At 47.4% G+C, this 15,000-nt stretch overlaps 1 protein-coding gene and 1 long non-coding RNA gene across 2 annotated transcripts in view; one reads left to right on the top strand and one right to left on the bottom strand.

Annotated features, from left to right (window-relative positions):
- The window catches only part of LOC310791067, a 1,010-nt gene extending 872 nt beyond the window's left edge, over positions 1–138 (bottom strand). Inside the window, exon 1 of the long non-coding RNA XR_014553419.1 lies at positions 1–138. This exon is cut by the window's left edge and continues 183 nt beyond it. This is a non-coding gene — a long non-coding RNA (uncharacterized lncRNA).
- Positions 1–15,000, top strand: part of neo1a (neogenin 1a) — a 244,849-nt gene that overhangs the window by 172,920 nt on the left and 56,929 nt on the right. Inside the window, exons 6-7 of the mRNA XM_083652556.1 lie at positions 3,244–3,398; positions 3,563–3,683. Of these exons, the coding sequence (XP_083508682.1) occupies positions 3,244–3,398; positions 3,563–3,683 (276 nt within the window). The remainder of the gene's footprint in view (positions 1–3,243; positions 3,399–3,562; positions 3,684–15,000) is intronic.

The following is a 15,000-nucleotide window of genomic DNA, read 5'->3' as shown; positions in this document are numbered from 1 at the left end:
TGACCAAGTGTTTCCTCAAGTTAGAGGTGTTCCCCTGGCCAGCTTTGCACTTCGCATCGCAAATGTTACAGCGAGCGTTGTCTGAGTCTATCTTTGTGAAGTGGACCGCAAGCGAGAGGCCATCTTCTTCTCTTCAGCTTGTTTTGGCAGTGACGTGATGACGTAACCCACCCTCGTGTGTGTTGCCTTCAAGTTTGCGTCGGAATTTCTATCTCGCTCGCTGTCTTTGTATCACTGAGATGCGTTCAAGTACCGACATTTTTAAATTATAATAGAAAAAAAAAAAAGTACCGAAATGAGGTACCGTTTCATGTCATGTGAACTGATACTCGGTAGTACCGCCCACTTTCGGTCGGTGCCTGTAAAAGTACCGAGTTCGGTACCCATCCCTACACACTACACACGCACACACACACACACACACACACACACACACACACACAGAGCGAGGTAATGGCTGTCTTGACAACCATACAACGATCCAGTCGAGAAGCATCACCATCCTCATTTCCGTGGCTGTCGGAGTCGTCAATACTGCTGCACACAGCACACACACACACACACACACACACACACACACACACACACACGCGCACACACACAGCAGCAGCACACAGAGGAGTGTAGAGACTCATTAAGAAGCCAGGCTGCTCTGAATACTCTCTGCTGCTCCGGTTCAGTGTTTACTGCTCCACCTTATTATGTTATTCTGACACATTTTATGGCTGCAAAGCTGCCATTTAGAGTAAGGATATGATAAATCAACTGTCATGCTTGAAACAATGGCATTGTATTCATTTTGTAGTGCATTGAATTCTCTCCTGGAGTTATTTTGTCATGTCAAATAATGACACTTTTGGTTGGTGCGCCGGCCCGGCATCCACCAACCAAGTGTCAGTATTTAATGACCTGGGAAAATGAGAACCGTGTTGACTCAATCTTTCTCCAAAATCACAGCTGGCAAACTAGTTTATCATATATTATATCATCAGGCCACAAAACCTAATCCAAACACACAGTATTGCTGCATTGCATTGTGGGCTATTTAGGCTACTCAGTGGACAAATTGGTATTGATTGATTCTAAAAAATTGCGTGTGCTTTCAAACTCAGGGTTGTTCCTCCCTCCTTAGCAATTTTAGTAACAACCCAACTTTAAAATTGTTAGGCTATTTTGATCTTGATCTGGGTGGCTGTGGATCACTCAGAATGAAGTCTAATCCACCAGCACTTTGATCTTAGAGTCAATTAGCCAGAGTTACATCGTCCAGGTGAGAAGGGGACTTGACCTCATGACCTCCTACTCTGTTCCACCTGTGATCATCAATGTCCAATCAGCCCGTGTGACTCGTGAGTAGAGGCTAATGACTAGCTATCACAGAGCCCAGGAGGCCGATGGCGAGGCCTGACACACTGTGACACGCAAACAATACAGTCGTTTAAACTGAGAGGGGGGCGGAGCAATGACCCGGTCAGCAGGGGGAATTGGGAGAAAATAGGAGAGAGAGAAAAAAGAGAAAATAAATCAAAATAAAAAAAACTGCGGTCAGCCAGGTCACTGCTTATCAGAGAGCGCACAGGAACACACACACGCATGCACGCACGCACACACACACACACACACACACACACACACACACACGGTCTGTCTTCCTCTCCTCACATACACGTACACTCCAATTATGGGGAGGACGAGGCCTGGGCCTGACCTTGTTGCAGGACAGATTGATGAGGCGCTGTATCTCCCCAGCAGATCAAATAACTCATTACCAGGGCCAGGGGAAATCTGCAAGTGCTACAGTACGCTTAGCTGCTGCAGCCTGATAACATGCTGTACTGCTGCCTACAGTATGCTAATGCTAACACACTGTACTGTTACCTACAGTATGCTAACACACTGTACTGCTGCCTAGTAGTCTACAGTATGCTAACACACTGTACTGTTACCTACAGTATGCTAACACACTATACTGTTGCCTAGTAGCCTACAGTATGCTAACACACTGTACTGTTACCTACAGTATGCTAACACACTGTACTGTTACCTACAGTATGCTAACACACTATACTGTTGCCTAGTAGCCTACAGTATGCTAACACACTGTACTGTTACCTACAGTATGCTAACACACTGTACTGCTGCCTAGTAGCCTACAGTATGCTAACACACTGTACTGTTACCTACAGTATGCTAACACACTATACTGTTGCCTAGTAGCCTACAGTATGCTAACACACTGTACTGTTACCTACAGTATGCTAACACACTATACTGTTGCCTAGTAGCCTACAGTATGCTAACACACTATACTGTTGCCTAGTAGCCTACAGTATGCTAACACACTATACTGTTGCTTAGTAGCCTACAGTATGCTAACACACTGTACTGTTACCTACAGTATGCTAACACACTATACTGTTGCCTAGTAGCCTACAGTATGCTAACACACTGTACTGTTACCTACAGTATGCTAACACACTATACTGTTGCCTAGTAGCCTACAGTATGCTAACACACTATACTGTTGCCTAGTAGCCTACAGTATGCTAACACACTGTACTGTTACCTACAGTATGCTAACACACTGTACTGTTGCCTAGTAGCCTACAGTATGCTAACACACTGTACTGCTACAGTATGCTAACACACTGTACTGCTACAGTATGCTAACACACTGTACTGTTACCTACAGTATGCTAAACGCTGTACTGCTGCCTACAATATGCTAACACACTGTACTGCTACAGTATGCTAACACACTGTACTGCGCTAACACACTGTACTGCTACAGTATGCTAACACACTGTACAGTTGCCTACAGCAGCTGTGGCTGGGTGTTTTCGTCCTTGAATGAAAACAACAGAGGTTGCTGATGCTTTTTTTCAAAATATGTGTTGCCATCCACTGAAAGGGTCACAGCTGTGTGAAGGGCGCACAGAAAAAGTTGTTTTCTGATGACACTGTTTGTAACAGTTGGAGGAGGTAGGGTGTCAGTTGGCCTGATTTTTTTCCCCCGTCAGATATAATCGCAACACCGGTGTGCATCATATATTGTTTAGTTTTGACAAATTGCTCATTGAATTTCACAATTTTGTTTTGGTCAACTTTAGTTCCCACCATTGCCCTAACTGTTGAAACATTACCCTGCGCGTGGGCGTGAATTGTACAGTTTTGTACCGTTGTTATCTTGTCTTTGTTTTTAGCTCCTCCCCCTAATGCCTTCTCCTTGTCTCCACTCCACAGTTGCTCCCCAGATGGTCAAGCGGCCGGCCAACATTTACGCCCATGAGTCGATGGACATCGTGTTTGAGTGCGAGGTGACGGGCTCACCGGCTCCCACCGTCAAGTGGGTGAAGAACGGAGACGCCGTCATCCCCAGTGACTACTTCAAAATAATAGTAAGATCATTTGGCGCATATTAACGCCACCACAGTGGCACCTCTCTACCTTCTCCGTCGGCCTGTCTGCAGTTTTTGCACGTGACTTTACAACTCTTACACATATTGTTTCATAATTAAAAATAATACAAGTTATCTACGTTGTCTTTGTTTCCCTCCTGCAGAAGGAGCACAACCTGCAGGTCCTGGGCCTGGTCAAGTCAGATGAGGGTTTCTACCAGTGCCTTGCGGAGAACGATGCAGGGAACATCCAGTCCAGCGCCCAGCTCATCATCCTGGAGCACGGTACGTCAGGCAGTCAGCAGGCCCAGGGCCTCCCAGGGCCTCCAGGGCCTCCCATCACACTGTTCACCTCCTGTGTCTCCTCACTCCCTCCTCACACATACAACACAGAAAGCTCCCAGCATCCAGACACTGGTACCATGGTACCATGGTGCCAGTCCAGTAGAGTCATGGTTACGCACAAATAAATAGCTATAACTCTTCAACAATCTGGCTGGATAAAAAAGATACCTGACAAAAGGTTGTTGTGAGGTGTAGCTCAATTCCATAATGTTATACGTTAAAGTTAATCGTGCCATAAGGTTGATTTGTTTTTCAAATGGAGGTTACTGTGACACTTGTCTTTAGCCCTTGACATATTAATATTGACATATTAGTCTCTACTCCAAGGCACTATGAGTCATAGCTTGGGGAGAGTGAACCTAGTTAACCTAAACAAACAGTTTTTTTTTGCATTTTAATTAGCTAGCAAACTAATCTAGCCGGATTTAGCAAAGCAACCATTGTTGCATATTAACATGAGACTTATTATGGATATAATGTGAGTATGTACACATCTCTTATATATTAATACAGTAGTATAAGATGCTATTACAGTATAATACTGTAATATAAAGCCTATAGATATAAAACAGGGGGTAGGACTTGATAAGTATTAACTTCTTCCTACTCCTTTTCGGGCATGGTAAACAAATGTAAATTGATTGTGAATTTGCTGTCTGTTGTATGCGGTGAATTCCAATTGACTATGATTGTTTGGCACTTCTTGCCTATATTTCTTTTATTTTTTATCTTTGTTTTGTTTTTGTTTTCACCATGTTCGAAATAAATCTAATCTAAAGACTACTAGCAACTACAACAACAACGCTAGCCTCTACTAGATATGTTAGGTAGTACGACCAGATACCACTGGAAACTAGCTAACAAGCTGACATGATCTAAACACAATGTGAGCCGATGTATCGGTGGCAAAATGATCAGTTCCTAGTCAGAAACTATGCAGAAATTAATCGTGTCTATTCGGTTTTGTTGAAAGGATCAAGTTGTATAATAGAAACACAAGCCAGCTGCTCACAACCACTGTTGGACAAGAGGCAAGGACGTCCAGTCTGGCCAGCAGATGGTGTGTTACATCACCTTCAAGCCCCCTATACAACAGGCCTTGTTTGTAAAACACCTAGGTGCTTCTGGGAGAGGCTTTGCAGCACATCTGTGACGGGGAGTGAGTGAGGACACGTTAGTGAACAGTGTGATGAACGGGCCAAGGGGAATCGGGGTGGGGGGGGGGGCGGTTCTGTGACTTTAAGGGTAATTGAGTAGAAATATATCTGGGCTTCTAGATGTTTGCTTTGCACGCAGTCCATTCCACAGCAAGAGTTACAGAAATGCCATGTGGAGAAAACAGTTGAAAGAGAAAGAAAACTGGCCGATAGGATGCGAGGACTCTCTGGAAAAGCTGCCTGAACCGATGCAAGTGCTTCCACACAAGTCGATCTTTTAGCGAGTTGCTTACCTGACTGTCAAACCACATGCTAGTAGAGTGAGAGTACCTCTGCAGCTGCAGCCTATTCTTTCTTTCCGTACTTCTGTCTTTAAAGTCAAAGGCAGTAGAGCCCTGATTCCCCGAGTGGAGCGCCAAGTGCAAAATACAACAAAGCCGACACCAAGGACACCGCCGCTTCGGCGAGGCGAGAACTATCAGAAACCAAGATGCACGCCCCCAAAAAGTAGGAGCAGCTACAGGGAAGGATTTTAATATCCTAGTTCTTGAAGTAGTTTTGTTTTGTTACTTCTGAATGATCATTGGAAAAAAACGAATAAAACTTAAATTTAAGTTCATTCGCACAGCGATAAAACACTCAAGGGGCAGATTTAAGCATCTCATCTCAAAACAAATAACTAAAGGAGAAAATCAAGATGACAAGAAGCTGTGGCACAATTTCACCGCATAATCGAATTGAAATGAAACAACAGTGGAGAACAGAGATACAAGCGTACGATCAATTCAACGACAAGGGAAATAAAAGAATCCCAATATGGAGAAATAAAATCATGCTGTCGGAACGCTGTGTGTGCGTGTGCGTGCGTGTGTGTGTGTGTGTGTGTGTGTGTGTGTGTGTGTGTGAGAGAGAGGGGGTGTGTGTGTGTGCCCTCACAGTATTATTCTGTTCCCCCAAATTCTCCATCTTTTCATGGGAAGATAGCGAAATGTAATCAAGTGTGGACCCCCACCCCACCGAGACCCCCCAGCTGTGTTCCTCCCTCCCAAGTGGTTGTGTGTTTCTGTTGGACACCAGTGATAAGGGCTTACCCACATTGCACGGCCCCAATCTTTCCTTCTTTGTATACGAGTTCAGATAAAGGGGATAAATGACCGAGGCAGCTGAGCCTTGTAAGACTGTGTGTCTGCCCCGAGCAGGCCTTCAAAGAAATGATTATCTGTTAAATACATAAATATCACACAGATTTTTTTCATATCACAGAGATGTCTGTCTCCACAATGGACTTGGACTTGGTGCTGCTAATCCAAGTTCACTCACCAGTAGAAGGTTATCAAATGTCTTCTCTTTGAATCAGTTTGTTAATATCCAGCCACCACTTTAGCCTGTGCGTGGCGCTAGCAAGCCTACCCCGTGGTGGAGTCTACACTACAGCAAATAAGAAGAAGACGTGTGAGTGTGAATGTGGACTGCTAACCGACTGCTATGGTTGATTCTTCTTCTAACTTCTTGAAGTTTTGTGCTTTTATTGACACGCCCACTGCAGCAATTTCCACAAAATGCTTGAGTCAAAGTGAAGTCCTCTCTCAGGTGTGATTCATGTATCAAATGAGTACATGCTTAAAATCAGCCCAGTTTTCCAGGGCTAACTTTCAGAGATGAGGTTCAAATGACTCTTTAAGTTCAAGTTGACTGGTATCTCTCTCCCTGGAGTCTCCTCCTCTCCTCTATTTTATTCTCTCCTCCTTGCTATTCCCCTCTCTTCTCTTCTCTTCTCTCCTCTCCTCTCCTCTCCTCTCCTCTCCTCTCCTCTCCTCTCCTCTCCTCTCCTCTCCTCTCCTCTCCTCTCCTCTCCCCTCTCCTCTCCTCTCCTCTCCTCTATATAGAAACATACAATCCAGCCATCTGCTGCCTTTCGTCCTGCTCCCTCTCTTTCAGAGCCACCTGCTCCCTGTCCTTTTGATGGTCCACCGCACTGGGCCCAGTCTTAATTGTGCTGTCCTGAATATACACACACACACACACACACACACACACACACACAGAGTGGGCTAACCTCCGCCCCCCCTCCTCAGTCAGGTGTCCTGCTCTCCTCCAGGCTTGAATGGTCCTGACTCCGCCCCCCCTCCTCAGTCAGGTGTCCTGCTCTCCTCCAGGCTTGAATGGTTCTGACTCCTCCTCCTCAGTCAGGTGTCTCGCTCTCCTCCAGGCTTGAATGGTCCTGACTTCTCCTCCTCAGTCAGGTGTCCTGCTCTCCTCCAGGCTTGAATGGTCCTGACTCCTCCTCCTCAGTCAGGTGTCCTGCTCTCCTCCAGGCTTGAATGGTTCTGACTCCTCCTCCTCAGTCAGGTGTCTCGCTCTCCTCCAGGCTTGAATGGTCCTGACTTCTCCTCCTCAGTCAGGTGTCCTGCTCTCCTCCAGGCTTGAATGGTCCTGACTCCTCCTCCTCAGTCAGGTGTCCTGCTCTCCTCCAGGCTTGAATGGTCCTGACTCCTCCTCAGTCAGGTGTCTCGCTCTCCTCCAGGCTTGAATGGTCCTGACTCCTCCTCCTCAGTCAGGTGTCCTGCTCTCCTCCAGGCTTGAATGGTCCTGACTCCTCCTCCTCAGTCAGGTGTCTCGCTCTCCTCCAGGCTTGAATGGTCCTGACTCCGCCCCCCCTCCTCAGTCAGGTGTCCCGCTCTCCTCCAGGCTTGAATGGTCCTGACTCCTCCTCCTCAGTCAGGTGTCTCGCTCTCCTCCAGGCTTGAATGGTCCTGACTCCTCCTCCTCAGTCAGGTGTCCCGCTCTCCTCCAGGCTTGAATGGTCCTGACTCCTCCTCCTCAGTCAGGTGTCCCGCTCTCCTCCAGGCTTGAATGGTCCTGACTCCTCCTCCTCAGTCAGGTGTCCCGCTCTCCTCCAGGCTTGAATGGTCCTGACTCCTCCTCCTCAGTCAGGTGTCCCGCTCTCCTCCAGGCTTGAATGGTTCTGACTCCTCCTCAGTCAGGTGTCCTCTCTTCCAGGCTTAAATGGTCCTGACTCCGCCCCCCCTCCTCAGTCAGGTGTCCTGCTCTCCTCCAGGCTTGAATGGTCCTGACTCCTCCTCCTCAGTCAGGTGTCCTGCTCTCCTCCAGGCTTGAATGGTCCTGACTCCTCCTCCTCAGTCAGGTGTCCTGCTCTCCTCCAGGCTTGAATGGTCCTGACTCCTCCTCCTCAGTCAGGTGTCCCGCTCTCCTCCAGGCTTGAATGGTCCTGACTCCTCCTCCTCAGTCAGGTGTCCCGCTCTCCTCCAGGCTTGAATGGTCCTGTGACTCCGGGCCAGGATGGAAAAGCCCGGCGCTGCTCTCTGTTGTCTGCGGTGTCGGCGGGTCGGGGGGGCAGGATAAGCCAGGGACACAGCCACAGGGATAAAGCTGTCTGCACCCAACAGGGAAATCAATGGGGATGTTATTATCTAAACACCAACGCTAGCAAGTTGGCTAATATTCATTAGGGCTCCTAATCTTTGCATCTTGACACTGCCAGCTGTAGTGAGATGTAGCTCCGCTGGTGTGTCTCGCTCGTGGGCGGTTGCAGTGGGGAAAAGGTCAGCTGTGGGCTGTTAGCGTTAGCGTTTGTTGGCTCATATCATAGTGATATGTGTTGTATATCAATATGATATGTTGTTGTATATATCAAGAGTCTCGCTTTACAACTCTGCAGAACAACGGCAGGATGTCAAGACCTAATCGTGTCCACTGATTTATAAAAGGCAAACAGCCAGCTCACTCCAGCAATCTCAAAGCCTTGAAACCAGCTCTCCGTTTTGGGAGATGTTCAGAAATAGCGCTCAAATTGCAGTCTGTGAACAGCTTTCCTGGACATTCCACAGCCATGTGCAGTATGGGTCAACTAGTTGCAAACAGATGGAGGTAAATAGGAGCAACAAAAGGCAAAAGTGGCCCTCGAAGGGGACCTCATTATGCCGGGTAAACGCAGGCCAAGTCAGGGCCACTTAATTCCCCCAGTAAAGCTGCTGCACTCAATCGTGTCTCCTTCCTACAAGTCTCTTCCCATAGAGCTCAACGGTCATGTGACTTTCCGTGACGTTTCCTGCCCCCCGGAAGAGAGTTCCCCATTCATTTGACCATAAAACATTTCAGTTGGAGCAAAAACAACAAAAATAAATCGAATTTCTAAATGTCTATGGAGAAATGAATGGGGAACTCACTTCCGGGACAAGGAATGTCACGTGCCTGTTCAGCTCTATTAATTTCCCCATTGACAAATACAGAGATTTACAACAGTCAGTTTTGAATAGATTGAATTGTAAATTATAACCTATTTTTTTCTGTATTTTTTTTAATCTAGAAATGGAATCACTAACATGTTTAATTCAATGTTCTCTGTAAAGTTAACAGATTCCTTGTAGATAGGCGGTGGCTTTCTTCACTTAGCTTTAAAGTTGAAATGTGACCACTAGAGGCCGACGTGACGTCCTTCCGGCTCAATTTTCCGTCCTGTGACAGTTTTGCTTTTGGCTGTCGTAGCTTTTTATTGTCAGAACGGTCATGAGGGAGGTTCTTCTTCTGCTGCGGAGGCTAGGCTATTTAAAGGATCGCGTCACCTGTCGTCTACAGGCAGTGTGCAGCAACAATTTGTGGCCTTCTCCAGGCATCATTATCCAGAGAAGTTCTGCATGATTGTAGACGGAAATTACAGCTTGGACAGGAAGTGGCTCATGTGTCTCAACTTTGAAGTTGCACGCGGCAGCACAACGCTCTCATCTATATGACTGTCATCTTTCCATATTGTATACTGTACAGTATAAAGACTGTATTTGAAGTTTGATGACCTGCCACATGAAAATGTATACCACTGTATACCACTGGAGCTGTTAAAATGCATGTGGCTTTGTCTATTTTCCTCTCTTACCTTTGCTCCAGAGCAGAAGAGATGTGTCATAGGATATCTCTGCCATCAGGCACTGCTGGAAACGTGTACAAGCTGCATTATAGTTATTGACTATATTGTAGGTATTTGACCTCCATAAGAGAGAGGGGGGGCAGTGCCTATTTTTCAGTATGCTATATGTTACCATATGCACAGTATAGTCAGACACCCATAGAGACACTGCGGAGAGCGTCGTCATTCAGAAACCACGGCCAAAACGGGGGAAAACACAAACTCCCGTCCAATCCTGGCGTTCTCCTATGTCGCGTGCATGGTCGGGTGTTGCACACAAAGATCATATATACGGAAGATGAACACTCCAACTTAATTCATTGACAGCAACGTCCACATTTTTCTCCTCGCCAATTCTCAATGGCTTCCTTGTTTTCCTCAGGAGTACAAAACAACTTTTGTTGTCTGCGCAGCCCCACAACACAACAGCTTTTAGCTATGTTTCATTCAAGGAATATAACACTGGTGTGTGGAAGTGAATGGAGAGCTTTCCCCCGTCATGGGCGTGGCCTATTTCATGCAGTGTCTCTATGGTCACCGGACTTTTTCAGCCAGGCCATTCTTCCCAGATTCCCACTTGTCACTGACAGCGAGCTGAACATTAGAGCACCTAATGTGAACAATGCTCTGCATGAACAGACACCATTGCAGTCAACATAGACGAGCAAGACTGGAGTGGAGCCACTCAGTTTGCCATTTGCCCTTAAGTGTTTTTTTTTTTTAAATATTAGTATTAATTTAAGAGATGCACTTCCATTTGCATCTGAATACTTATTTTTGGCTCCAATATGGAAATGCATCTTCTCCCCTCTGCTCTCTCCCAGCTCACAGAAATGATGTTTTGACATTTTGGCTCCTCGTGCCGAAGCCAGGCACTCTACTAGAGAGGTGGAGCCGAAGCCAGGCCACTTTACTAGAGAGGCGGAGCCAAAGCCAGGCCACTCTACTAGAGAGGTGGAGCCAAAGCCAGGCCACTTTACTAGAGAGGTGGAGCCAAAGCCAGGCCACTTTACTAGAGAGGCGGAGCCAAAGCCAGGCCACTTTACTAGAGAGGCGGAGCCAAAGCCAGGCCACTTTACTAGAGAGGTGGAGCCAAAGCCAGGCCACTTTACTAGAGAGGTGGAGCCAAAGCCAGGCCACTCCACTAGAGAGGCGGAGACAAAGCCAGGCCACTTTACTAGAGAGGCGGAGCCAAAGCCAGGCCACTTTACTAGAGAGGCGGAGCCAAAGCCAGGCCACTTTACTAGAGAGGTGGAGCCAAAGCCAGGCCACTTTACTAGAGAGGCGGAGCCAAAGCCAGGCCACTTTACTAGAGAGGTGGAGCCAAAGCCAGGCACTCTACTAGAGAGGCGGAGCCAAAGCCAGGCCACTTTACTAGAGAGGTGGAGCCAAAGCCAGGCCACTTTACTAGAGAGGTGGAGCCAAAGCCAGGCACTTTACTAGAGAGGCGGAGCCAAAGCCAGGCCACTTTACTAGAGAGGTGGAGCCAAAGCTAGGCACTCTACTAGAGAGGCGGAGCCAAAGCCAGGCCACTTTACTAGAGAGGTGGAGCCAAAGCCAGGCACTCTACTAGAGAGGTGGAGCCAAAGCCAGGCACTTTACTAGAGAGGTGGAGCCAAAGCCAGGCACTCTACTAGAGAGGTGGAGCCAAAGCCAGGGACTTTACTAGAGAGGTGGAGCCAAAGCCAGGCCACTTTACTAGAGAGGTGGAGCCAAAGCCAGGCCACTTTACTAGAGAGGTGGAGCCAAAGCCAGGCCACTTTACTAGAGAGGTGGAGCCAAAGCCAGGCCACTTTACTAGAGAGGTGGAGCCAAAGCCAGGCCACTTTACTAGAGAGGTGGAGCCAAAGCCAGGCACTCTACTAGAGAGGCGGAGCCAAAGCCAGGCCACTTTACTAGAGAGGTGGAGCCAAAGCCAGGCCACTTTACTAGAGAGGTGGAGCCAAAGCCAGGCACTCTACTAGAGAGGCGGAGCCAAAGCCAGGCCACTTTACTAGAGAGGTGGAGCCAAAGCCAGGCCACTTTACTAGAGAGGTGGAGCCAAAGCCAGGCACTCTACTAGAGAGGCGGAGCCAAAGCCAGGCCACTTTACTAGAGAGGTGGAGCCAAAGCCAGGCCACTTTACTAGAGAGGTGGAGCCAAAGCCAGGCACTCTACTAGAGAGGCGGAGCCAAAGCCAGGCCACTTTACTAGAGAGGTGGAGCCAAAGCCAGGCCACTTTACTAGAGAGGTGGAGCCAAAGCCAGGCCACTTTACTAGAGAGCTGGAGCCAAAGCCAGGCCACTTTACTAGAGAGGTGGAGCCAAAGCCAGGCACTTTACTAGAAAGGTGGAGCCAAAGCCAGGCACTCTACTAGAGAGGTGGAGCCAAAGCCAGGGACTTTACTAGAGAGGTGGAGCCAAAGCCAGGCCACTTTACTAGAGAGGTGGAGCCAAAGCCAGGCCACTTTACTAGAGAGGTGGAGCCAAAGCCAGGCCACTTTACTAGAGAGGCGGAGCCAAAGCCAGGCCACTTTACTAGAGAGGTGGAGCCAAAGCCAGGCCACTTTACTAGAGAGGTGGAGCCAAAGCCAGGCACTCTACTAGAGAGGCGGACATCTCTCTGGCTGTATAAGCTCTGAGCTCTCATCCTGCTTTAGCCCAAGTGAATTGCATTGAGTCAGTGTGATGAAACACAGCAGACATGTCACTCAGTATTCAGACAACTTGAGATGAGAGGTAACACAATCAAATAAACATCTGTCTAGATGAGCTGCTCGATGTTCGATGCTGCTACAAGAATGTGAGCTTCATCATCCTGTAGGCTTCACCTCCCAGCTGCTGCATTAAGGATTCATGTTATGATAGAAGACACACCGTCACAGCTCTGATGCAATATTTATCCAGCCTTTGTTAAAGCCGAGGCTTAGACAGGCAAGCTGCCTCGCTCACTCACTGGCCTCGTACTGGCCCTCCCTCTGTGTGTGGATCCCTCTTCTCTTCTCTACATCCTTTTCCTCTTCCTTCCCATCATGCCTGCCTCTCTCTCTCTCTCTCTCTGCTCCTCCCCTCTTCTCCTCCTCTCTCCTCCTCCTCTCTGCTCCTCCTCTCTCCTCCTCCCCTCTGCTCCTCCCCTCTTCTCCTCTCTGCTCCTCCTCTCTCCTCCTCCCCTCTCCTCCTCCTCTGTGCCTTCGTCTTCTTCACCCTCGTCCACCCGGGCCGCCATTAGTCTGCCCTGGTCCCCCTCAGAGCAGTGGCATGAAACAGAAGAGTCCTGTCCTCCCCTCTCATCAGTGGTACCCAGACCCCTGCAGAGAGATGGAGATGCCTCATCACCGCCTGAGTGCACCATGTTTCTCTTTCTCTCGCTCTTCTCTCCATCACTGTGTGCACGTGGGTGTGTGCACTCTTGAGTGTGTGTGTGTGTGTGTGTGTGTGTGTGTGCGCGCGCACTGGCACACAGTGGCAGTACACACACACACACATACACACACACACACACACACACACACACACACACACACACACAGGCAGTGTGTGTGTACTGTGTGTGTGTACTGTGCAGGCAGTGGGAGTGTGTTTGTGTGTGTGTGTGTGTGTGTGCAGGCAGCAGGAGTGCCCGCTTGATAAATTGAAATCGATGTCCCAAAGCTGAAGCTTGACAAAGCGATGGGAGGGGAGAGAGAGATGCTGGAGTGGATCAGACATTTAGAGATCTACACACAGCTTCATTAGCCAAATGGCTTAATTACAGCAATCTCCTGCACCAGGACTCCTCCCCTTCAGTGTTAAATGACTGTAAGAGTCTCCTCTATGCAGATGACATGGCCCTGCTGTCATCCACCAAACGTTTACACAACGCCTCGATCTCCTGCACTGGCTGTGTCAAACCTGCGCCCAGACAGTTCATCGGATTATACCAGAGACGTGTAGATAGAAGAGTCGCGACATCTCCATTCACTCCAATGGACCAGTTTTTTTTACTCTCAAGAGTTCCAGGAAGTAAGGTCCTGGATTAAGCAGCACTGTCGAGTTGCAGCAAAATGGACAGTTTGTGTTCTACTTTGAACGTTTTTTTTTTTTTTTTTTTTTTATCAAATTGTACATTATCAGCTTTATTTTAGCATGCAAAAGGAGTGCGAGACCCCTTCCTGGCTGTTTATTGGCTAATGAGTCATGCATTTTGGTCCTCCGCTGACGCCACTCTCTCTAGAGGACACTAGATTATAGTTCAGAAGACATTTGGATGCCGTGACATTACAACACAGATAAAGCTGCATGTAGAGGAAAGGACCTGAGAGATGAGGAAGCAATTAGAGGCTGTCTGGCGCTTTATGTGCGGCTACAACACAATATTGATGTTCCAATTAAGATATGCTTAACGATTGTTCAATTTGTACTGGAACCAATCATTTTCTATGCGAAGATTGAAGTAATGATTTTCCAATGAGACTAAATGAATCGCTCTTCTACTGTAGCATCTGTAGGAGGATTCTGCACGTTCTAAGAAGGAATAGTCAATGATACATGCAGAGCAGAATTTGGAATAACTCCTCTTATGTAAGAAGGAGCGGTTACATTAACTTGACAGACGGCTAAAATAAAAGATGGCAACATGTGCACAATCAGACCCAAACTAACATATAAAGATGAAGAGGAAAACGATTGGATGTTTAAATGAAGACAACCAAAAAATATAGTAAGTTGCAATGAGCTGTTAGGGCATGAATGGTCCTAAAAAGAAAAATTCACATTTATATGCCAGAAGCTTTTCCAGCCTGTGAAGTGTAGACAGAAAGGAGCTGCCATAGAGACACTTGGCCGCCAACGGCAATTGTGCTGCTCACACTGAGCAAGAGAGAAAGACGGCTCTAAGCCCCCTCACCTCATATTCAAAACACTCCAGATCATGTTCCCAAATGCAACCAAAATCTCTAAGCACATTTCAAACCAAAACACATTCAAATATGTGCCCTTTGTTGTTTCTGCACAAACTGTAATTATCATTAACACATAGACCGACGATAGTCACGACTGAGTACACACTAGCCTGACTACACACACACATAGTATATACAAAGGAAGGATTTCATGTAGAAATGTTGCTCATATTTTAGCCTTGGCATTATTGTTCTCCTCTTTTTAATACGAATAACTTAGGAATGGTAATATTGATATGAAAGATATGGATAGAGCAAGAG

This window comes from Poromitra crassiceps, assembly GCF_964638095.1.
Source record: "Poromitra crassiceps genome assembly, chromosome: 16".
Lineage (NCBI taxonomy): Eukaryota > Metazoa > Chordata > Actinopteri > Beryciformes > Melamphaidae > Poromitra > Poromitra crassiceps.
The sequence above is the reverse complement of the archived record's forward strand: the minus strand, read 5'-3'. Positions and strand labels throughout refer to the sequence as shown.